The sequence below is a fragment of the Bos grunniens genome, chromosome 17 (genome assembly GCF_055505025.1).
Source record: "Bos grunniens cultivar Pamir isolate PY7600 chromosome 17, Bosgru_T2T1.0, whole genome shotgun sequence".
Classification (NCBI taxonomy): Eukaryota; Metazoa; Chordata; class Mammalia; order Artiodactyla; family Bovidae; genus Bos; species Bos grunniens.
This window is the reverse complement of record NC_141181.1, coordinates 68,767,745-68,792,303: the sequence shown is the minus strand read 5'-3', so window position 1 is coordinate 68,792,303 and position 24,559 is coordinate 68,767,745. Positions and strand designations below refer to the sequence as shown.

The 24,559-nt window shown below is 55.8% G+C and overlaps 1 protein-coding gene across 20 annotated transcripts in view; it reads right to left on the bottom strand.

Moving 5' to 3' along the window:
- Positions 1-24,559, bottom strand: part of EMID1 (EMI domain containing 1) — a 70,067-nt gene that overhangs the window by 12,824 nt on the left and 32,684 nt on the right. For 9 of the 20 annotated variants that reach the window (XR_015144723.1, XR_015144722.1, XM_086348557.1 and 6 more), the window contains exons 2-13: positions 21,044-21,157; positions 20,483-20,586; positions 13,036-13,119; positions 11,964-12,025; positions 10,298-10,418; positions 10,008-10,058; positions 9,839-9,928; positions 8,916-9,062; positions 7,718-7,807; positions 7,533-7,585; positions 6,973-7,035; positions 6,828-6,872 (exon numbers count right to left, since the gene is read on the bottom strand). Coding sequence is in view for 16 of the 20 variants with exons in the window: in XM_086348552.1 (XP_086204678.1) it covers positions 6,828-6,872; positions 6,973-7,035; positions 7,533-7,585; positions 7,718-7,807; positions 8,916-9,062; positions 9,839-9,928; positions 10,008-10,058; positions 10,298-10,418; positions 11,964-12,025; positions 13,036-13,119; positions 20,483-20,586; positions 21,044-21,157 (1,024 nt within the window). In the remaining 4 variants the exon portion in view is untranslated. Of the gene's footprint in view, positions 1-6,827; positions 6,873-6,972; positions 7,036-7,532; positions 7,586-7,717; positions 7,808-8,915; positions 9,063-9,838; positions 9,929-10,007; positions 10,059-10,297; positions 10,419-11,963; positions 12,026-13,035; positions 13,120-14,168; positions 14,298-20,482; positions 20,587-21,043; positions 21,158-22,955; positions 23,106-24,559 lie in introns of those variants that run through there. The other 11 variants (XR_015144719.1, XM_086348550.1, XM_086348545.1 and 8 more) reach the window with 4 other exon arrangements.

Genomic DNA, 24,559 nt, shown 5'->3' with positions numbered 1-24,559 from the left:
GAAAAATAGACAACATTTAAGAACAGATGGCTAATATAAGCAGAGAAATGGAAATTCTAAAAGTCAAAGAGAAACACTAGAATTCAGCTGAAGGCCCTCTTTATAAGGTCAGTTAGCTCAGAACAATCACATTCTTCCCAGGCCTCTTAATAAATAGTCCTGCCCCAGTAAAGGCCCTTCTTGCTGGTATCAGAGACCATGCTCCAGAAACACAAATCCAACAGAACTTCAGCCTTTAGTCTCCCAGATCACACCTTCCCTGAAGTTCTACCTAGAACAGGAAAAAAAATCACGAGAACGCTACCTGAAGCTACAGGCTCTTCAGTCTGCTGGCCAGGATTTCATGCCTTAAAAGATCTTTAAGGGAAGCGGAGAGTAACAGGGGAGGAGCACGGGGGAGAGTCAAAGGTGCTGACCAGTTCTGTTTCTTAAGCTTTTTGTGTTGGACACATGGGCCTAAGATTTAATATTATTTAGATTTTTCATGTTGAAAATATTTTGGTACAGTGGATAAGAATCTGTCTGCCAATGCAGGTGACATGGGTTCAGTCCCTTGTCCAGGAAGATTCCACACACCGTGGAGCAACTAAGTCCATGCAGCACAGCTGCTGAAACCAGTGTGTTCTAGAGACCAAGAGCCACAGCTCCTGAAGCCGGTGTGCCTGTAGCCTGTGCTGCACAGCGGGAGAAGCCACTGCAACAAGAAGCCCACGGACTGCCGGGAAGAGTAGCCCCGCTCGCTGCAGCTAGAGAAAAGCTCGCACCACCACGAAGGCCGAGCACAACCGAAAATAAAAATAAATAAGTTAATTAAAATATTTTTCATTCTTCTCAAGCTCACGTGGAACATTCACCAAGGCAAACCACATTCTGGCCCATAAAATATATCTCAACAAATTAAAAAGAATAAACACCATACATTGGGCTTCCCTGATAGCTCAGTTGGTAAAGAATCCACCTATAATGCAGGAGACCCCAGTTTGGTTCCTGGGTCGGGACGATCCACTGGAGAAGAGATAGGCTAACCACTCCAGTATTCCTGGGCTTCCCTGGTGGCTCAGCTCGTAAGGAATCTGCCTGCAATGCGGGAGACCTGGGTTTGATCCCTGGGTTGGGACGATCCCCTGGAAAAGGGAAAGGCTACCCACTCCAGTATTCTGGCTTGGAGAATTCCATGGACTGTATAGTCCATGGGGTTGCAAAGAGTCAGACACGACTGGCGACTTTCACTTTCACACATCATACAATGTATACCCTTAGACCATAATGGAATTAAACTGGAAATCCCTAACAACGGGACTTCCCTGGCGGCCCAGTGGTTAGGGCTCCGCACTTGCACTACAGGAGACATGGGTTCCATCCCTGGCTGGGGAACTAAGATCCCGCATGCCACACGGTACAGCCAAAAAAAGAAAAAGATAATCAGAAACTCCCCAATACTTGGAGATTAAACAGATTTCTAAATGACACACGGGCCAAAGAATAAATCCCAAGAGAAATTTTAACATACTCTGAGCTACATGAAAATAAAAATGCTACTTAGCAAAATTTGTGAGGGACGGTAAACAGTGCTCAAAAGGAAACTTAACTCTAAAAGTACAGTAGTCAGGACAGTGCGGTATTGGCTAACGAACAGTTAAATAGGTCAATGGAACAGAATAAGAAAGCCCAGAAACGGACCCACATAAATACTGTTGACTGAGCAAAGGAGCAAAGGCAACATGATGGAACAAAGATGGGAGCTTCCCTGGTGGTCCAGTGGCTAAGAGTCTGTACTGCCAATGCAGGGGGCCAGGTTTAATCCCTGGTCAGGGAGCTAGGTCTCACGTGCTGTGACTCAGGGTTCGCATGCTGCGACTAAAGGTCCTGCAAGCCGCAACAAACATGGAAGAGCCGTGGGCCGCAATTAAGAGCAGTGTAAGTAATTGAGTAATTTAAAACCTGGTTGAAAAATGCAACACATGGATCTGGACACAGATCTCACAGTCTTCATAAAAATCAACTCGGAATGTATCACAGACCTAAATGTAAAGTGCAAAACTATAAACTATAAAATTCCTAGAAGATAACATAGGAGAAAACCTAGATGACCTTGAGTTTGATGATGGCTTTCTAAGTGCAATGCCAGAAGCACAATTCATGAAAGAAATCATGGATAAGCTGGACTTTGTTAAAATTACAAACTTCTATTCTGCAAAAGCGAGTGTCAAGGTAATTAGAAGACAAGTTACAGACCTGGAGAAAATACTTGCAAAAGATATACCTGATAAGGGCTTCCCAGGTGGCCATAGTGGTAAAGAACCCGCCTGCCAATGCAGGAGACAAAAGAGATGCTGGTTTGATTCCTGGATAGGGAAGATCCTCTGGAGGAGGGCGTGGCAACCCAATCCAGTATTCTTAACTGGAGAATCCCCAAGGACAGAGGAGCCTGGTGGGCTATAGTCCACAGGGTTGCAAAGAGTTGGACACGACTGAAGTGACTGAACACACAGGCATACCTGATAAAGGTATATAAAGGTATATCTTTGTGTATCCAAAAAATACGAAGAACTCTTAAAAATTCAACAGGAAGAAGACAACCTAATTTAAAAAGTTCTTGCACAGGAAAGGAGACCATCAACAAGATGAAAAGACAACCTACGAAATCAGAGGAAATACATGCAAATGACATATCCAATAAGGAGTTAATATCTGAAACGTGTAAGGAACTTATACAACTCAATAGCAAAACCCCAAATAAGCCAATTTAAAAATGGACATGGACAGTTTTGCAAAGAAGACATATAAATGGCCAATGGGTGAAAAGATGCTCAGCATCACTAGTCATCAGGAAGTGCACCTGCTGGGACGTCTGTTTTCAAGAAGGTGAGAGATAATGAGTGCTGGTGAGCGTGCGGAAAAAGGGGGCCTCTGAATACTGCTAGTGGAAATGTAAATGCGTCAACCATTACAGAAAACAGTATAGAGGTTCCTCAAGAAACTAACAGTAGGGTATCCACCCAAAGGAAAGGAAACCACTGTCTTGAAGAGGTGCATTCACCGCAGTATTATTCACGATGGCCAGGATGTGCAAAGAGCCTGCATCTACTGATGGATGAATGGATACATAACAACGTGGGGTATTTACACACGCACACAATGGAATATTATTCAGCCTTTAAAAAGGGGGGGGGTCCTGCCATTTGTTACAGCATGGATGAATGTGGAGGGCATTATGCTAAGCAAAATAAGCCAGATGGAGGAAGACAAATACCGTATGGTGTCACTTATGTGTGGAATCTGAAAAACAACCAAAAACGTTGAAGTCAGAGAAACAGTAGAACGGTGGTTGCCAGGGACTGGGTTTGGGGGAGGGAAGGAATGGGAAAAGGTTGGTAAAAGGATACAAACTTTCAGTTATAAGATGACTAAGATTTTTTTTTTTCTTTTGGCTGAGCCATGGGGGTTGAGGGCTCTTATTCCCCCAACTGGAGACTGAACCTGGGACGCGGCAGTGAAAGTGCTGAACCCTAATCGCTGGACTGCCAGGGCGCTCCCAGATGACTGCATTCTAACCTAAGGATCTAATGTATGGTACGGTGACCAGAATGAGTTGAAATGTACTAGAGTCTATCTCAGTATTCTCAACACACACACGGAGTGTTTCTTACACAAACCATTTCTCATAAAACTAAACTTACTTTTACCATATGATCCAGCAGTTGCATTCATTGATATTTAACCAAAGTAACTGAAAACTTACACCCACACAAAGACCTACACCTAGATGTTTGCTGCTGCTAAGTCGCTTCAGTCATGTCTGACTCTGTGCGACCCCATAGACAGCAGCCCACCAGGCTCCCCTGTCCCTGGGATTCTCCAGGCAAGAACACTGGAGTGGGTTGCCATTGCCTTCTCCAATGCATGAAGGTGAAAAGTGAAAGGGAAGTCGCTCAGTCGTGTCCGACTCTTAGCAATCCCCTGGACTGCAGCCTACCAGGCTCCTCCATCCATGGGATTTTCCAGGCAAGAGTACTGGAGTGGGGTGCCATTGCCTTCTCCACACCTAGATGTTTACAGCAGCTTTATTCACTATTGCCAAAACTTGGAAGCAACCAAGATGTCCTTCAGTAGGTGAATGGATAAATGAATTGTCGCACATACAATGTGATATTATTCAGATCAAAAGAATTAAAAAGAGATATCAATCCATGAAAAGACAAGCTAGAACCTGTAATGTGTATTACTAAGTGAAAGAGGCCAATCTGAAAAGGTTACATACTGCATGATTCCAGCTATATAACATTTTAGAAAAAGAAAAAATATACGAGACGGTTAAAAGATTAGTGGTTTCCAGGTGTTACAGGGGAGGGAGGGATAAATAGGCAAAGCACAGAGGATTTTAAGGGCAGTGGAATATTCTACATGACAGTACTATGGTGTGTGCACATCACGATACATCTAACAGCATCTGTAGACTGTACAACACCAAGAATGAGCCCTAACGTAAACTATGGGCTTTGGGGGATAACGACATGACAACCTGGGTTCATCAACTGCATCAGCTGATGTGAGATGTCGGTGGTGGGGGAGGCTCTCCACGTGTGGGGACAGGGAGAATATGGGAACGCTCTGTACTTTCCACTCTATTTCGCTGTGAACTCAAAAAATGCTGTAAAAAAGAATTGTATTCACTAAACAAAACAACCAACAAAAGCAAGACCCAGAAACCTTACAGACCCAGGAATTTCAGCCAACCCAAAGCAGAGTAAACACACAAAAAATCACACCCAACCACACCATGATTGATCTGATGAAAACCGAGGGTGAAGAGAAAAATCTTAAATGCCAAAGGAAAAAAAAAAAAAAAGACATATTATGCACTGGGGAAAAACAGTAAGAACAACAGCCAGTTTCTCATGAGAAATTATAATTGTCTACGTAAAACAGAAGACCACGGAACAATATCTTTACAGTACTAGAGGGGGAGGAAACTGCCAACCTATCATTTTATAGCCAGTGAAAATAACTTTCAAAAATTAAGGTTCAATAGAGACAGTTTTAGATAAACAAAAGCACTGAGGCTTTGTTGGCAGCAGACACACATTACGAGAAAGGCTAAGGGACGTTCTTTAGGCTGAAGAGAGACAATACCGTATGAAAATCCGAAGCTAAAGGAAGGTATGGAGAGTATCAGAGATGACAAACACGTCATTAGATGTAAAAGACTTTTTTTTCAAACTTCTTTAAAAGTCAACTGGTTGTGTAAAGCAATAACGACAGTGAATTGAGGGTTTAAAACAAATACAGAAGTAAAATTCGTGACGGCAACAGCACGAGGACAGAGGGGGGTGAATTATATGTTTGTGATGGTCTTCCTTATACATGAAAAGGTATAACAATTCAAGTAAATGGTGCTAAGTCAAGGGCACGTCTTGTTATCCTTAGAGCAGCCACAGAAGAATAACACAAAGAGGTATAACAAAAAATATCATTAGTGGAGATAACACAGAATTGTAAAGAATTCTCAATCCAAAAGAAGACAGGAGAAGAAGAGGAAAAAAATGAAGTCAAGAGGAGATTGAAGTAAACAGAACTCCAACAGCAAGATGGTTGACTTAAACCAAACCGTATCAGTAGTGATGAGATGTGTGCTCAGCCGCTGAGTCGTGTCCGACTCTTTGTGACCCCGTGGACTGTAGCCCACCAGGCTCCTCTGTCCATGGGGATTCTCCAGGCAAGAGTACTGGAGTGGGCTGCCATGCCCTCCTCCAGGGGAATCTTCCCAAGGCAGGGATTGAACCCAGGTCTCCGGCATATCAGTAGGGATACATATCATTAAATATAATGAACTCAATAGTCGACTCTTTCAAAAAGGAGGACCCAAGTATATGTCTTTTTTACAAGATGTACTTTAAATAGGACACAAATAGGTTGAAAGTAAAAGGATTGGAAAACATACACCATGCAAACACCAAGCATAAAAAAAAGCTTGAGTGGCTATTTTAATACCAAACAAACTAGAATTCAAGACAAGAAGTATTATCAGGGAGAAAGATATTCATTTCATAAAGATAAAAGGACCAAGAAGACATTAAAATCTTGACTGTGTATGCGTCTAATAACAAAGCTTCAGAATACATGAAGCCAGCACTTCCCTGGTGGCCCAGTGGCTGAGACTCCACGCCCCCAGTGCAGAGGGCCTGGGTTCGATCCCAGGCAGGGGACTAGATCCCACGTGCCACAACTAAGTCCAGGCACCACCAAATAAATAAATTAAAAAAAAAAAAAAAAACAGGAAGCATAAATTGACCAGATTAAAGAGAGTGAAGTTGTTCAGTTGTGTCCGACTCTTTGAGACCCCATGGACTGTAGCCTGCCAGGCTCCTCCGTCCATGGGATTCTCCAGGCAAGAATACTGGAGTGGGTTGCCATTTCCTTCTCCAGGGGATCTTTCCAACCCAGGGATCGAACTCGGGTCTCCTGCAGTGCAGGCAGACGCTTTACCACCTGTGCCACCAGGGAAGATAAACTAAAGGGACAAACGGACAAATCCACGACCAGAGGTGGAGAGATAGAGAAAGAGAGAAATAGAGTCAGAGAGAAGGAGACACAAAGGGAAGACAGAGAAAGAGGTCCAGAGACACAGAGCCAGAGCAAGGGAGATGGAGGTAGCCTGGTCCTAAGGGGCTGATGGGACCCTGAGATGGGGGCAAGAATGGAGCTGGAGCTCACCCTGGACCAGCCCGGGAGGGTCGTGGGCTCGGCCCCCAGGGGATGGAGCCATGGCAGGGGTCTGGGCCTGTGGGCACCTGGAGGCGTGCTGCTGGGTGACCAGCGTCACTTACCCGCTGCCCCATGGAGCCTTGGGGGCCGGGCTCCCCTCGCAGTCCCTGCAGGAGGGAGGAGAGGAATGGAGTGAGCTGTCAGAGGGTCTGATCCGGGGCTCCCAGGACCCCCAGAATCCTCCACCCATGCTGCCTCAATACTCACTCTCTCGCCCTTCTCTCCAGGGTGGCCGGAGATTCCTTTGGGTCCAATGCGGCCTGGGGGTCCCTGAGCAACAAGACAGGGCCTCAGCCTTGTGCCAGGGCAGGGCAGAGTGGGCAGCAACTTGGGGTGCAGAGGGGCAGGGGAGGGTGCCCAGCTTGGCCTGGGCCTCTGGGCCCTTCACCACACAGCCAATGGTCTGCCCAGAGTGGGAAGTTGACACAGCTCAGTGTTCAGAGCTACGGTGGAGACAGGCAGTCCCCACTTTGATCTGGAAGCTGCCATGTGCTGGCCACAGCCCTAGGGCAAGAATCTCCACCTTCTTTCTCGTCCTTGGGCGATAACAACACTTGTTCCTTGCCATGTGGACTGAATAAGATTCATGGAAAGTAGTTTGCACATTAAGTGCTCCATAGATGCTTGAATGAATGAATGAAGGATAGACGAATGGATGGCGGATGGATGGATGGTTGAGTGGGTGGGTGGATAAGTGAGTGAATGGGTGGGTTGGGTCATGGGTCATGGGACAGACAGATGAGTGGAGAATTTGGCGAAATGCTCACCATATGTCCAGGACTCCCAGGAATCCCCATGGGACCAGGAAGTCCAGGAGGACCTGGAATCAGATGGCACGTCCTCAGGTTCGAAATAGTACAGCGCCAGGAAGTTCCACCCTCAGCTCCCTCTGCACGGCCAGCCCTGCCGGCCCTCAACCCTGCCCCTTACCCCAGGCTTGGACTCAACTTACCCATGGGGCCTGGGGGGCCTGGGGGCCCAGCCGGTCCCTGCGGCCAGTGGCTGCTGGTCTCAGTGAAGGTGTTGGACAGAATCGGGTCCCCTGGGGGAGAAAGGATGATGAGAAAGCAGGACGGAGCTGCATGGGGCAGTATGAGGCAGACAGTTTCAACCTGTCTCTTCTGCCAAGCCAGCTTTGACTGCTGTGTCCCCTGTATGACAGCCCGTAGTTGTGGCTGGGGCCACCGGGCACCTGTGCCAAGGTGGGTGGTGGGGGAAGCGTGGGTTACACCAGACCAGGCTGCAGGGAGACCTGGGTTCTAACTCAGCCACAGTCTAGCTGGTGACATCCAGCAAGACTCTACCTCGCTGAACCTAGACTGTTACAGGTCTGATGGGAACAATAACAAAAGCTACCATTAAAAAAAAAATATTACTTGGCTGCACTGGGTCTTTGTTGCCATGTGAGAGCTCTTAGTTCGGCAGGTGGGGTCTAGCTGACCAGGGATTGAAGCTGGGCCTCTGCACTCTGGGGGTGCAGAGTCTCAGCCACCTGGGCCTCCAGGAAAGTCGAGAAAGCTACCATCTTTGACGCCGGCTTTGTATCCAGCTTCCGTGCATGGTTGTCATAGAACCCTGGGACACCAGCACCATCGCTGTCCTCATGGTACAGATGAGGAAACTGGGGCTCAGAGGGGGCGAACGAATGAACGGTCTTGCAGCAAAGGTATGACGCAGATGGGGTTGAACCTGGCACTCTAAATGCCGACCCCAGCAGCAGGCATGCCGGTCAGGCTTCGAAGGAGAAGGAGGCACGGCAGGGCCCAGCTGGGCAGAGGGGGCCGGGCCTCTCTGAGCACTGGGGCAGGACCGTGGCCTTGGGAGTTCAGGGCTCACGTCCTGCTGCCAGGCCTTGAGCTTCCCGGAGCTCTGCGGGATGGATCCTGGCCAGCTCCGAGGCTTGGTGGGAGGGCCTGACGCCGGTGGTTCCCAGCACAGGCTGTGGAGGCTGCAGGGATCTGAAGCCAGCCTCTCGGGCCCTGGCTGTGTGATCTCCCCGCTCTGGCCTTTGGTCTTCCTCCTCAGTGACAATGGTGTCCATTGGAGGAGTGGCCCAAGGGCAAGCCTGGTATATAGAAGGTGCCTAGCAGATGGTCATGCCAGCCTCACCCCACCGCCAGCTAGACCTGCTGTGACCCCGAGCGACTCACCATGCTGAGAGATCCGGGCGTAGGGTGGTCCAACAGGGGCTGGGGGCCCAGGGGGGCCAGGAGGGCCTGGGGGCCCGGGAGGTCCCCTCTCTCCGGGGATGCCCACAGCTCCGGCCTGGCCGGGGCTCCCTGGGGGGCCTTGCAGACCTGCAATGGAACCAGGGTTTGGTGGGTGTGCTGGAGGCAGGGAGGCTCGGGACGGCTGCAAGAGGGCGGGAGGGGGCCTCCGAGGGCAGTGGGTACAGAGGGTGCCAGGGGCCACAAGCAGGGCAGCTCCTGTCTCTGACTCCCCGGCTGCCATGAGGACAGTGGACACTTGGTTCACAGTAGGTGCTGAGCAGATGCTGATTTCCAGAATGTCCTCTCTCTTCCAGGCTTTTGCAGGAGCTGCTCCCTCTCTCGGTCCTCCCTTTGGGCTGCCTGGCGTGCATTTCAGGTCATCCTAGGCCTCACCTAAGGTGTCGCTCCCACTGGGAAGCCCTTCCCATCTCCCACCCCACCCATGAGGGTCTGGGCTTCCTTCCCTGGGGCTCCCATACCAGCCATGGCCCCCACAAGAACCCTGGTCACGTGGAGGGGGGCCCTGCTGGTCCTCCTCTGCCCAGGCCCACCCTCCCTGGCCTCCCTTGCCTGGGAGCCCCAGGAGGGCAGGGTCTGGTCCGACCCACCCCCACGAGACCAGCTTCAAGCTTGGAATACGAGAGCAGGGAGATAGGCCCAGTGAATGCAAAAGTAGGTTGCAGGGGGCCCAGGCGTGAGGCGGGGGTCACTGCTGGAGAGGGTGTAAGTCCTCTTACATACGGAGATGGGTGGGCAGAAGGGGCCCAGGCCACCTCCGCTACATCAGGTTCGGGAAGCGGGCCCCAGTCCAGGCCCTCCTGTGAGGGGGCGCTGCTGAAAGGGGCAGTGCTGTATGCACTCACCTGGTGGGCCTCTCATCCCCATCGGGCCCCGGCTGCCAGGGTCTCCCTTGGGGCCAGCGGGTCCAGGAAGCCCCCGGGCACCCACTCGATCTGGGGGGAGAAAGCGCATCAGCTGGACAGCTCCGGCCTTGCTCGGCCCCGCCCCGGCCCTGCCCACACCAGCACCTACCATCTCGAGGTAGCAGAGGGGGCCTCTGGTTTTCTCTGGTTCCCGGCAGCCCTGGGGTGGGGGGGCGGTTAGGCGGGGGTCAGTGTTACCCAGAGTTTCTGCCCCAGCTCCAGCAGCTGCCGGGCCTCCCTGGACGCCAGTGCTCAGGGGCCCCTAGGGACCCACTGGCGAGCTGGGAAGACTGAGGCCCGCGTGGAGGTCCGGCTGGGAGCCAGCGGCAGCGCGGGCTGGAATCTCGCTCCCCCCAGCTCATTCCCACACGGGACCGTGTTCCCCACTGACCCACTCACCTCGGAGGCCTCCATCCCCGGGACTGCCCTGGACAGCTGGGGAACCCCAGAGCGGGGTGGGGTCCTCAGGGGCACCTGGGGTCGGGGGCACTGCCCGCTCAGTGACAGTCAGCACCGCCACCTGTGGAGGAAGAGGACAATGGGGTGGGTACCAGCGTCTCACCCGGGACAGGCTAGCTCGCCCCGTGGAGGCGGGGCTGGGAGGCCAGGCGGCCAGCAGAACCCCGCCTGGAGTGGAGACCAGGCTCACAGGGGCCCAGAACTTCATCAGAAGTGCCTGTGGTTTTCCAGCTGCACAGTTCATCACATTCATTGTACGAAAGTCATCACACACTACCACAGCCACCCACGTTGGATTCTGAGACTGTCCCCGGGTTTGCTAGGCTGTGCGGTTTTTTCCTGTGCTTACCTGCATGTGAGTATGTATATAGATTTACATGCATATATAACATGACACTTCTCTTGGTCTCTTAAAACACCACAGGTTGGAAGGATTTTCACTAAATTTGAAGGGAAATTTGGGAGGGTCCAACATGAAACAGAAATGCCAAGGTGTGTACAAAACCACTTTGGGGGACTTCCCTGGAGGCCCAGTGGTTAAGACTGTGCTTCCCCTGCAGGGGGTGTGGGTTCCACCCCTGGTTGGGGAGCTAAGATCCTACATGCTTCTTGGTGTGACCAGAAAGTAAAAAATAGAAACAAACAAAGACCCACTTTTGGACTCAGTGCGGGGGAGAGCCTGAAAGGTCAACAGGGTCCCCTGAGCCACTAACTGGGGGTTAAGAAAGGCCAGGATGCCTGCTAACCAGGACGCGTGGGGCCGTGTGCGCCTACCCGAGGGAGGCTAACCTGGAACTGAGCTGAGCTGCCCCTTAGGCCAGCGTTCCCTGGGAGCGAGCTTGGGGAGCAGCGTGAGGTTCCTGGGGTGCTCATACCTCAGAACAGGGGTTCTAACCCATGTTGTTTAGAAACTTGGGCTTTCCACCTGATATTAATGCATCAGGGGCATCTCTCCATGTTAGAAAGTGTAGGCACTGTCCGTGGCCGCCTAACACCCCACTGAGCCATGTCTGCTCAGGCTGCAGCCACCGCTTTTGTCTCCCCCTGAATAGTTAACACTTGGGTGAACATCTTCGAATCTAATCTCAAGAAAAATTCCGGGAGGAGGCGATGGATATGCAGACGAAGTTTAAAAGTCTCTACATGTCTTTAGAAAACCTGGAAGAAAAGATGCTTCGATGTTGGCAGTCGCTCTCTTTGGGGGGCACAGGCGACCGAGGCCGATGGTTCTCTGGCAGGTTTATCATGGTTCTGAGTTTTTCATGTTTCTAAATTTAGGATGTCTTACTTTTTAATTGTTAAAACCTTTTATCTTGAGATAATTTGAGACATGCAGCACATGTTTTTGCTTTTTGGAATGGGAAGATAGCATTGTGGTGAGGGTGAGGGGTAAAGGATGAAGGTGTTGGGGCAATTACATTGGCAAAAAAGAGAGAGGGACATTTACAAGCTCTGGGGGGTGTCTAGGAGTCTCTGGGAGGGGCTGGGGCTGGGAGAGCTTCACGGGCCTCCTGAAGAGAGAGCAACCAGGCTGTCTGAACAGGCTTCCCAGGGCGGGCACTGGGGGCAGGGTGGTGCCTGCCTGGCAGGCAAGGTGCTCACCCACCTTGGCCTCCAGCACCTTCAGCCGCTCCGTCAGCTCCGACACTTTGCTGCAGTTGAGACAACCTGTGGAGAGGAAGCAGGCTGGGTTGGGGCTCCCAGGTTCCTGGAGGCAGGATGGAGGGAGGGGACAGATAACTGATGACCCCAATCCATAAGACAGCTCGGGGCAGGGACGGGGCTATGGAATCACAGCCTGTCCGGGGTGGACCATGCCCTGTGGGTGTCCTTTGGCTCCCAAGCCTCCAAGGGGACTGTTTCTCTCAGGGAAGGACCAGGGACTGGACTCCTCATCCAAAATGGGGTGGAGTGGGGAGGGAAATGCCTGCTGCTCCCCATCCGGGTGAGGCTGGCCGTGGCGTGCTGGCTTTGGGGACCCCACATAGTCCAGACTGGGCTGGACTCCCATGCCACCCTCTGAGCCTTCCCCCAGAACCACCATCCAGCTCCCCGGCCTCTTCAGCAATACCCCACCGTTATTCACAGCACTGTTGGCAGCAGTCGAGCACGCTACACGCGCGTCTCTCTGGTCTTCACCACGATCCCGCGTGTGAGGACAAGTGTCACCCTGTGCACAGCTGGGGACACTGAGCTCAGAGCAAAGGGACCCGGGGTCTCCCCAAGCACAAAGCCTGAGGTTGAAGCCCAGCGCTGCCCCGCCCTGGCCGTGGGGTCCTGGGCAGGGCACATCCCCTCTCTGACCCCTCAGCGACAGTGATGCTGTCCCAGGGGGAGGTTTATACAAGGTGACCATGGAAAGCTCCTGGCATGGTGCCTCGCACCCTGCAGTCGCTCAAATGTTCTTTCAATGAAAAAAAGGAAACTGGGGGCTTGGACCCCTGTCTGCAAGACTCTCGGGCTCCTGGGTCTCAGGTGCCTGGGCCCAGGGCAGACTCCCCTGGGGGAACCCTTCCTTACCCCACCCCCAGTTTTATTTCCAGCCTGTGGTGGACGGGGGCAGGGTGCTGTCTCTGACCCTCCACTGCTGGGCCCAGCTGGCTTTTAGGACAGTCACCACCAGCCCCTCTAGCCTCCCCTGGCCCAGGGGGATCCCAAGCAGCTGCCCCGGGACCCACCTGAGAAGCCTGTGGGCCGAAGTGCCATCCGCCGCGTGGCGCTGCCCGACCACCCGGGCTCCACGAAGCCAGGGGAGCCTGTAACTGAGGACAGCGAGGGTGAGGCCCTGCTGGCCATGTTTTGCTCTGTTCCCCCCGACTACTGTTGCCACAGCGGGGATCCCTATTCCCCTTGGTGCAGAGCAAGACAGAGGCCCAGAGAGGTGGGACCAGAGTCACACAGCGTGAGGTGGGCCGAGCTGCGACAAGGCTGTCAACCTGATGGGGCTGGGGAGGGGCTGGTAATGGGTGAGGGGAAGGCCGGGTGCTTCTCCAACAAGCCCAGCAAGCTGCCTGGGCTCAGAGCTTGAGCCAAGAGACTCGAGGTCGGCTCCCAGCCCTGCCGCTCTCGGGCCTGTGTGGCTGGTCCTCCCTGGACCTGCCAATGTTCCCATCTGTAAAATGGGGTCACAAAGCCCTCTGTACACCTCCTGGACTGGCACAAGGCCTGAGGCCAGCCATGCGTGCAAAGGGCCCACTGAGCACACGCAGGGGCCTGGCATGCAGTAGGCGGTAAATAAACACAGCAACGTCACCATCCGCCCTCTCCCTGCCCCACTTGGTAAGAAGACACCAAAGTGGATCCAGCTCTGGTTTTAAATGAAAACCAGAGGGCAGCTGGCTGCCTGGGAGGGTACGGGGGGGCCCATTCCAGGAGCCCACCCCTGTGAAGAGCAGCCCATTCGGGCTGATCTGGCTTTGGGGGCCTGGTTTTCTCCACAGCTGGAGGGTTGGGCTGGCCAAGCCAGGGGAGCAGGGCGCAGCTGGAGGGGCTTTGGAGCCAGCCGTGGCAACTGCCCCCTCTCCCCGCTACCCCCGGGCCTGCCTTTTAAGGCCACACAGTGTCGCCTGGGGGGAGTGAGACCCAAATAAGGCACGGGCCTGGCAGCTCAGAGCCAGGCTGCGGGTTGGTGCAGCAAGCGAGAGGCGCCGGGAATTCAAACCAGACGGGTCCCCCTGGCCATCCCCCAGCGGGGAGGCTGCCAGGCCCTCTCTGGGTCCCACCATGGGGCCCTCGTTCAGGCTGGGCCCGAATCCCCCACGTACCCTCCCCGGGGCCTGCGATGTGCCCCCTCGCAGGGGGTAAATCTCACCTGGGATGGAGGACAGTGGGTTGGCAGCCCACAGCTGGGGCAGGGCTTGGGGGCTTGTGGGGAATTAAGGCGGGTACGCCACTGTGAGCCACGCCCAGGGCTAAGAGCTTCACATAGCCCAGCTGGATCCTACAAGGTAGGGAATAATAGCAGCTAATGCTTGTTCAGCACTTAAGCTGGGCCCGGCACACCCTGAGCGCTTCTCAAAGACAGTCTTAACTCGTTGTCCTCATGAAGCCCTGTGAGTGGACACCAGTATCCCCTCCGCTTTACACGTGGGAAAACTGAGGCACAGGGCAGCTTGGTGTTACCACTCCTCTGCCCCCCAGGCTCCGATAAATGGATGAGCGAATATGAATCTCTCCCTCTGCGGGGCAGCAAGGCAGAGGTGGAAGTGACTGATCGCCCGGCTGAGGGCTGAAGCCTGGACTGGAAGCTGGGTTAGTCTGATTCCGGGACCTGGCCTCCTTTTTCCTGGGCCACCCGGCACCATGAGTCCAGGTGGGCAGAGGCGGGAGGCCCAGTGCCCATCAAGGAGGCTGGCTCCTGAGAAGAACGGCCTCGGTTAAGCCCTCCTCATCCTCTTTGCTCCCAGGTGAAGCTGTAAAAGGCCACTGGCTGACTCTTTGCAGGATGTCAACCAAAGAACCGGCCGTCCCCCCGACCCCAAGGAAGTGTGGGTTTTCTCTGGGATGAAGTTTGGCAGAGCATCTGCCCTGCCCGCCCTCCCCACCACCCTGCTATCGTCTTCCCTTTTTTCCACGGCACTTTCCACCTCAAAAATGTCATCTGCTTGCCAGCTCCCAGTCTGATCTCCTGCTCCCCCACCCCCAGGCTAGAATGGGAGCCCCACCAGGCAAGGACCTCATCCGTCTTGCGTGTGGCCGGGGAAAGTACCCAGCACGCAGTAGGGCCTCAGAAGCTTCACCAAACCTCTTACGGAGGAATGCATGAGTCACTGGCTGAAAATGAATGTAAAGCAAGCAAGCAAAAGGCAAAATACTGTGGACGGCAGACACAACTGTCTTGAAAATGAACATAAGTGTTCTAACATCATGCTAGGGTGTCCTTGAGTTATTAATCTAGAAACGTGTGGCTGGAAATTCTTTTTCAATCTACTTGCTTTGGGCCATTTCACCAGGAGTCAGAGAGAACTAGAAAAACTAATGAAAACATGGCCTGACCATCAGTGGAGACATAATTGGCTCAAAGAAACTGTGAGCTAAAATTTTAAAAAAAGAAAGAAAGTTTAAATAAACAACAAAAACTGTCAAAAACACCAGAAGATACTGGCTCTGGTTTCAAGATTCACAAAAGATGATCCCTTAAACTCCCCCAAATTTTAATAAATGGACAGAAATACTTTAAGAGTTGAGCCAGGTTGTAAATGGTGCTATTGTTTAGCTGCTACGTCGTGTCTGACTCTTTGCGACCCCATGGACTGTAGCCCGCCAGGCTCTTCTGTCCGTGGAATTCTCCAGGGTAAAATACTGGAGAAGGAATACATTTCTTTCTCCAAGGGATCTTCCTGACCCAGGGATTGAACCTGAGTCTCCTGCATCAGCAGGCAATCATCATTACCACTGAGCCACCAGGGAAGCCCAAATGGCCCTATACCACACAAAATTCCAGTAGGGAAAAAGCCTCAGGCTGGAAAGGTCTCCTGTAGGACAGAAATGTCACATCCCTCCCACTGGTGTTGAGTCAGGACCCCTGAAGTGGGCCCCAGTGGCTTGAGAACCCCCTCACCCTAGCCCGGTGGTCCATCCTGAAGGGCCCCTCCCCAGCCCCAATCTTGCCCTCCAAAGAGCTCCAGGCTAGTTTCAGGACCACACGCTCTGGCTCCACTCTGGGACCCTGACTGGACCACTTCCCTGAGACCACATCCGCCACCTGGGAGATGCTGGCCAGCCCTGCGCGCGCGCACACACACACACACACACAGCCTCCTCATTCCCACAGCTGCTGCTCCCATGTCTCCTCCTCCAGAAAGTCTTCCTGGACAGACTAGAGAACCCACTAAAGCCCACTCTGCCGAAGCTCTCGTCACTCCACCCTGACCTCCACAGGGCCCGCGCCATCTGCAGTTTCTAGCCTTGTGGCCCCCCAGCAGCCGCCCCTCCACTGCCCAGTGCCTTGTGCTCGGTCTCAACGGTTCCTCATGAGAACACTGCGGCCCAGGGAGCAGAGGCTGCCTGTCCACACAGCAGGAGGGAGAAGGGGGCAAGGCACCCAGTTTAAATTCCCCCTCAGCGGGCATGGTATGAGAAGTAGGGGGTGTCCCTGAGCTCCACCTCTGACTTTCTGTCCGAGGGGCTTCTTCCTCCAGAACCCTCCCCCCAGGTCTGCTGGGTTCAGTGACCACAGACCTCCCCTGCCCAGCCCAGCTCCCCTCCTGGGAATTTACTCTGCAAATGTAAATATTTGCTACTATTGGCCTGAGTCAGGGTCCAGGGTCAGGGCTGGGGCTGGGAGCTCCAAGAACCCTCTGGGAGGCCCTGGTCTGTGTCAGTCCTGGGCCCCCCTGGGGGAACACGAGGTCCCCACTCACTTCCCGTGCATCCACTTAACGCCAGACTTATGCTGGGAACTGGAGAGACAGGATTAGTGATGGAAGGGTGGGGACTAACGGAGCCAGGCAGGAGCACCAAGGAGGTCACAGGCAGAGAGGACAGCCACTGCCCAGGCTCTGGGGTGGAGGAAGGCCACAGTGGGCCCCGGGGTGAAAAGGAGGCAGGGCGAGGCTGGGGCACCTGGCTGAGGCAGCTGGGAGGGCGGAGGGGGGAGCCTCCTGACGGGGGGTGGATGTGACCGCGGGAGTTGGAGGTGGGGGCCTTCGAGCCCCCCAGATGGGAGTGGAATGGATGGGCAGGAGTGGAGTGGACGGCAGATCCGGGAAAATTCCAACAGCGTTTAACACGCAGGATTCCGAATCTGCGGAGTAAGACACAGGCTCCACTCTGCACCCCGCAGCTGGTCAGAGCGTGAAAGCTGTGCTCGGCAAGGGCCCAGCCCTGGGCAGGCAGAGGCCAAGCGGCCCAGAAGGCGCTTTCCTACCACGTGACCTTGAGCGAACTTCTTCCCTTGCTGTTCCCCAACCGTGGAAGACAAGGGCTGCGGGGGTCCTCGGACAGGGAAGGGGCAGGTGTGGCGGACAGGAGCAGACAGCCAGGGGGCCAGTGGAGGCTCTGGGGGAGCACACAGGGCGGGGCCGGTGAGGAGCCTGGATTCTCTGTCTGTCTGTCTGGGAGGGGCTGAGGCTGGCTGCCTCACTCCCGGGTGTCTGAACACACCAAGTGAAGCCCCCAGCCAGCATCCCTGCAGAGGGAAGACCCAGCTCCGGTGGGACTGAGGGCTTTAAATCTTGCTCTGACCACTCTCCCAGCCTCAGTTTCCACATCTGGACCTCTGGCACCCCGACAAGAGGACACGATGCAGGTGAGGGCCAGCCCTGGTGCCCGGCATAGGGGACAGTGGCAGCTTTCCTCCTGTCGTCATGGTGACTGCAGGAGGGTCTGAGGCAGGGGCACGCTGCAGACCTCAGGTCTGAGCCCTTGGGAGAATTCCGGCCATGACGCTTACTTGCTGTATAATACCTACAAGTGATACCCACACCATCTCTGAGCCTCAGTTTCTCCATCTGTAAAAAGGGGCCTGTTCTAGCCCCTTCCTCCTCATTGTCAAGAAGATCAAAGAGACCATCCTCAATCAAGATGGGAAACCCAGGGCTAAAAGCCAGGAAGTCTGCCGGCCTCACAAATATCAGAGACTAGAGGCCTGTTTGCCGAGCAGCTCACTGAGAAGGGGGGTGTCTCAGAGCTGGGAGGCAGCGCAGATCCCCCAGCACAGGGGGCCAAAGAGGAAAAGAAGACATTTATTAAGTAGGCATGGTGGAGATGTGAGTCTCTGGCCCTCTCAATAAGATACGAGACGGGCACCTCTCGATCTTGGGTGACTTCCAAGTAGAGATGGGGTCCAGAGGGGTGAAGTGACTTGCCCAAGGTCACACAGCAGAGCACAGCCAATCCAAGGCTGGATTCTGGAGTGATAGGTGTTTCTGTTCCCTCTGACTCACTCTGGGCCCCGCTGCCCCTGGTGAGGCAGCTCTTTGGCCTCAGGTCACGTCACAGAACTGGACAGACCACAGGGGCAGTTGTCAGCAGGGGAAACAGCTGGGGGCCCAGCCTGAAGCTGGCTGTCACAGGAAGGTTAGAGCCCGCTGCGGGTCAGCAATGTCCTCATGCTTCCCCACCCCGCCCCCCCATCCCCAGAGCAGTTTTCTAGATCACGCAGGCCTAAGCCTCCCTTTACTCGGTCTGGTCTTGTGGGTGGGGAGAGGCCCTTCCCATCCCATTGGGTATCCCACGCTGCCCCCCTCATGGGCTGCCGCATCACCTTCACGTCCTTCCAACATCCCCGAGAGGCAGACTGCATGATTTTGTCCATTTCACAGGTGAGGACACCGAGGCCCAGCGTAGGAGAGTGCCCGGTAAGAGCACAGGGCAGCTCGGTGCCCTTCAGAGAAGGCGCGCCACCCCCACCCCCCACCCCTAAGTGGGCCCAAGTGCCGCCTAGAGTGCAGCCTCCCCTCCCCAGGCCGGCCTGACGCCCTTGCACAACCACTTGCACAACGCAAGGGAGTCCCCAGCCCGCGGCCACACAGCTGGAGTGTGGCTAAGCAGGCCTGGCCCAGGAGGCCCTCATCCCCAGGCTGGAATTCCAAGGTCCCACAGAGGGAGGTGTCAGGGCAGACCCCACCCCAGGCCTTGTCTCCCTCCCTGCTCACCCTCCGCAGAGCCCCAGCCCTCAGCCGGGTCCTGGACGCACGGCCTACAGCAGCTGGACTCGAGGACATGGGCGCTTGAGCATGGGCGCTCCGCACCTGTCCTTCAGCCCCGACTGCTCCGCCCGACAGACCTGGGAGGGTCCGCCCTTGGGAGGGGAGCCGAAGACAGGGTAACCTGTGTCTGGGCAGGCCCTGCCTGAGCACAGGCGCTCTGCACCCGGGGTGGGGGGGGCCCCCACACCCTGGGGGTTCACCCTCTCCTCACCACCAGCGTCTCTGCAGCCTCCTTGGTGGCAGCCCCTCCTGGCTGGATGCCCTCCTGGCCCCGGGCCCTTCTGCCTTCCCCCGTCACCCTCAGCAGGTTGGGGAGGGCTCAGTTCCTGGCTCCCCTCCCTCCCACACCTGTCTGGGTAACCACCTCTCCATACCAGTCCTGGGTTGCCCCTCCCTCTGGCTGCCTGAATCACCACCACTGTGTTGGGGGCTCTCCCACCCCACATGGAAACTGCCAGGCCCCTCCTGCCCTGCTCTGTGGGGAGTCTGCCCCCTCTCCGTGTGACTTCACCTCTCTGGGTCTCCATCACCCCGTCTGTGAGCTGGGGCTGCCACGGGCCCCAGGGAGGTGAAGGGGGTAAGTCTCTCAGAAGCACCTATGACCGTAGCATCATGGTCCCTTGATTCTGGAACCAGGATGTGTCTTTTGACTGATACACACGTGAACGTGCTGCTGGGGGCCCCAGCGCCTCCTTCCATTAAGGGGCCTTCAGGCCTGGTTCTCAGGCTGGCTCTGGGCCCGTCCATCCTCCTTATGGCCATTCTCGGGAGCACAACTCTGGGGGCCCCCAAATCTTCCACTCCCTGGGTTCAGCCAGACCATGAGGGTAGATGCAGTCTGGACCACTCAGCATACGCAGGCCCCCTGGAGGAGACGGCGCTCCCCAGTTCCCAGTTCTGGGGAGGTGCAGGCTGCCTCCTCTGCACCCCTGCTGGGTGTTCCACCCAGCCCCCTGAGCTGCATGCAGGGAAGGGAGTGTGGTAAGGGTGTGCCTCTGCCTGGGGCACGTTCGTCCCCAGGTTGCCCCGCTGGGTCCTCCCATCACTGAGGGCCTGGGGGAAGCCAGGCAGAATCCCACCACTGAGGACCTGCGTGCCCGTCACATATCCCGAGCCTTGGTTTCTGAACCTGCAGGATGGGGTGTAGCCATCCCCATCTTGCTGATCCTCCCCTGCATCGTCACCACCTCCCGTGGAAATGTCCCCAAGTTTGGAGGAAAGGCTTGGGATGTGCAACTTCAGATTATGAGCCACACATCACTCAGGAAATTCCTCCAGGGGTCCTGACTGGGTCCCGTCAACACCCGAGGGACAGCAGACACCCACCATGGCTGTGCGACTGACCGGCAGCTCTATGCAGCAGCCCCTGATACACGTGCTGCTCTGACCCTCAGCGCTACCGTCTGAAGGACAGTTTACGGCTCCTCCCTCGCACCTGAGGGGAGGCACCTGGCCTGGCCCCAGGCAGTCCTACCTTCCTCGCAGCTCGGCCCCGAGTGCCCGGGGCAGCACCTCCACTCACGGGCCGTCACCATCTTGTACATCACCTTGTACGTGGGTCTCACCACTGTCCTGTAGCTGAAAGAGCGCCCGGGTCGCCCGGCTCAGACAGGGCCTCCCGCTCCCTCTCCCGCCCTCCGTGAGGACAAGCCCAGGGTCCTGGGATCCTCTGCCACTTCCAGGCCTCTCTGGAGCGTCCCTCCTCTTGAATTCTGGGCCTCAGCCCTTCCAGTCCGTCCCCAGCCCCTGGCCAGGGGTGGGGAATCAAGAAAATAACTGGACAGGAAGCCCTTGTGAGCTGGGCTGGCCCGTCCTCCAGCTGTGAACGCTCACTGAGTGAAGGTGTGCGGGTGAATGGGGGAATCCTCCCCCTGGAAGCTCTCCAGGGTGGCCCAAGAGCCAAAGGGGCGGTGCTGGGAAACGGGCAGTGGGCCCTCTGTCCACCCACCCTTGGGGTCCCCGGCTTCCCCTCAGCCCCAGCTCTTCGACCACAGCAGGAACGCCAGCAGCTCCTGCTCCACACGGTCTCGCTCACCTGTTCCCAGGGCAGCTCATCGGCCAGGGGCAATTCTGCAGCACCCTCTGCAGGTAGGTGCCATTCTGCACGTGGCACGAGACAGTGCGGGTCACCACATAGGAGCACCAGTTCCTGAAACAGACAGGAAGCCCAGGGCTCACCTGCAGCATGCACTCTCTCTCTCCCTCTCTCTCTCTCTCTCTCGGGGAGCCTCAAGACTCCAGGCAGGGCGACCCATGAGCCCTCCGAGACCTTGGGCCCTGGTGGGAGTCTCCCTGCTGCTGCGGTTGAGGAGTGACTTCCAGAGCCCTGTGTGGGGGCGGGGGTGGGTCAGACAATGGAAACCTGGCCCTGGTGTCTCCACCCCCAGCCCTTGGCGTTTCCTGCGCCCACTCCTGCCACGGGCCCCTCACCTCCAGGCCTTTGCTGGGTCCGCTCCTGGAGCACCCTCCCCCCGGTTCTCTCCTGGCACCTCCCACCCGCTGTGCTGTCACCTCTCCCTGAGTCCTCGCCCACCTCTGCCCCCATCTGAGCAGAGCGGTGGTTCTCCGCTCTGTATCCCTGTCACGCTGAATTCAGCTGGAGAGTCACATCCACCCCCTCCCTCCCTGAGGCATGTGGGAGACAGGCCCTGCCTCACTTATCCTCAGGTCCCCTCTGTGTGACAGCCGGGAGCAAGGTCACCACCCCAAGTGTGGAGGACTGGCTCCTTCAAATGCCACCGAATAATTATCCTGAGCTGCACATATTGAGCCCTGACTGTATACCAAAGGTATTTACATCAACTTTCCTAGTGGTTTAGTGGCTAAGACTCTAAGCTCCCAATGCAGGGGGCCCAGGTCCCATCCCTGATCAGGGAACAAGATCCCTCACACTGCAACTAAGACCTCAGTCAGTCAGTTCAGTTGCTCAGTCGTGTCTGATTCTTTGTGACCCCATGAACTGCAGCACACCAGGCCTCCCTGTCCATCACCAACTCCCAGAGTTCACCCAAACCCATGTCCATCGAGTCGGTGATACCATCCAACCATCTCATCCTCTGTCGTCCCCTTCTCCTCCTGCCCTCAATCTTTCCTAGCAGCAACTAAGACCTAGCAGAGTCAAATAAATAAATATGCAAAAAATAAATATATTTACATCATCTTCCCACAGCCTGAACATCCCCCGCCTCATTTAATAGAGGGGTAAACTGAAGCAAGATTGAGGGCAGGAGGAGAAGGGGGCCACAGAGGATGAGATGGTTGGATGGCATCACCAACTCAATGGACATGAATTTGACCAAACTCCAGGAGATAGTGAAGGACAGGGGAGCCTGGCATGCTGAAGTCCATGGGATTGCAGAGTCAGACATGGCTGAGCGACTGAACAATAACAAACTGAGGCTCAGTGAGGGGAGAAAACTGTTGATGTTACTGAGCTGGTGCGTGGAGGGTCTGGATTTGAACCCAGGGATATGGATGCTTAGCCCTCCCCCCGCCTCCCTCCCAGGGCCCTGGGCTCCGGTCTCCTCCCCATCTCCTGGGCTACGGTCTGTGGCTCTGTGAAGGCCTCTGCCTGGGAACCTGCTGACCCCGGGCTCCAAGCCACAAAGGAAAGTCTGGAGGGGTGGGGGCTTGAGCTGAGAGGGTCACCTGAAGCGGTCATTCCTTTCCCAGCCCCAGGCCTGTGACCCTGAGCAGGGCTGAGGGCCGGCGAACACCTGGAATGTCCCGCCACTGCCCCAGAAACCTAGCCCTGCGCCTGCCACCCCCACCCGGCCCACCTGGAGGAGGAAGTCTCTGGAGGGAACCAGCGGACAAACTCCCCATAGGACTCTAGGGACGTCCCTTCACTGTTCTGAGTCCCTTGGAAATCGACCCCAGAGGAGGAAACAGTCCTCTAAAGGCACAGAGGTGGGCGACCCAGAGAAGGGGGCCTCTGAGGCGCTCACCCCAATCCAGACGTCACCGGAGCTCTGCAGAGCCCGCGGCTGGTGTCCCCTAGGCAGAGGTGCACATTTTTTTCTTCCTCCTTAGTTGAAATCTCCCCTGTGTGAATTGCTGTCTGGTTCCCTGGTTTACTGCTCATCAGTCCAATTCCCCTGCGTAGGGAACACCGAGCTGGTGACCGGCCAGCAGAGATTTTAGACAGGAGAGGACAGTCAGACCAGGTGGCATTCAAGGTCAGCCCCTCGTGGCCTTTATCTTGTATGGGGGGAGGTCACCAAAAACTTTCCCACCCCTCTCTGGCCTTGAAGACCCAGCTCTGCTGTGGCCAGGATAAAACCGGAGCTCCTCAGCAGGGTCCCAGCCTGGCCCCTCCGCCCACTTTCCAGGGGTGTTACCGGCCTGGAGTCCACATTCCCCCACACTGCCCATTACCCTGACCGCTGGGACCCGCACACTTGAGCTGGCACTCTTTCTCCTTCCTGCCCTCCCTCCATGAGTGCCCTCTTCCCACCCCCGATCCTTGCAGACGAGATTCCCTCTGCCTGCAAAGCCCTCTCCCTGCTTCCGCAAACTCCTATCACCTTTTGAGCCTCCTGAGGCTCTAGGCACAGCTGGGCATCTGCAGGGTGTCCCTACCCCATCCCAGCCACTCACAGCAGCTTTGAGCTTTTTCTCCCCCACGAAGGTGCTAGGGGAGGGTGCTGGCAGGGATCGAGCCAGGATGGGGCTCAGCTTTAAAGGCGCCCAGGGAGGTTTGCTGAATGACGGAATGACTGAGGACAGGCAGTTGCCCTGGGTAGGGGAGCCTGGACCCGGGGGTTTCCCAGAGGTGGGCGTGGCCCCTGGAAGCCCCGCCTCCAGCCTGCTGCCCTTGGGCGCTTCTTCGCCCTCCCAACCCCCGCCCACCTTCCGGCATGCTTAGTGAGAACCCGCCTGAGACCCCGCCGCTGAGGCTGGGTTACCTCCTGTGGGACGGGGCGATGGCAGGGGCTGGGAGGAGACAGCACCCCTCTGCTGGGCCTGCCACTCCTGCCCACTCAGCACCTCTGCAGCCCCACAGGCTGCCGGGAGGAGAGAAAACAGGCCAGACCAGCTCGGCCTGGCACCAGCTGCCCCTAAAAGGGCCGCTCCCCCCCCCCCCCCCCCGACCTGCCCTCAACCCCCTGCCACGAGGGGCCCAGGGGACTTTGTCTCCACAGGGCCCAGGGCTGTGATCCGGAACAGTGATAGGGGCTAATTGCAGGAGGCAGCCAAGCGGGCTGGGGGCCAAGGGCCGTTATGAAAAGGAAAGGAAAGAAAGAAGACCCATGGGTGGGGGTGGGGTGGACGGAGCCCGAACCCCACACCGGAGTCCAAGCTCCAACCCTGGCCCTGCTGCTCCCTAACCTGGTGACCTCAGACGAGCCCTGGCCGGCTCTGGGCCTCGCTCTGTCCATCTGCACGTGGGGACAGCAGGACCTCCTCCAGCAGGGGGTGACTCACCCTAAGCCCCGAGCGCAGTGCTGACGTGCTTTTTGGTCGTTCTTGTTCCTGGACCGTGACATGGGGCCCACGCCAGGAGGCTGGGGTCCAGGGGCTTCCCTGAGGGACACCAGTACTGCACCTT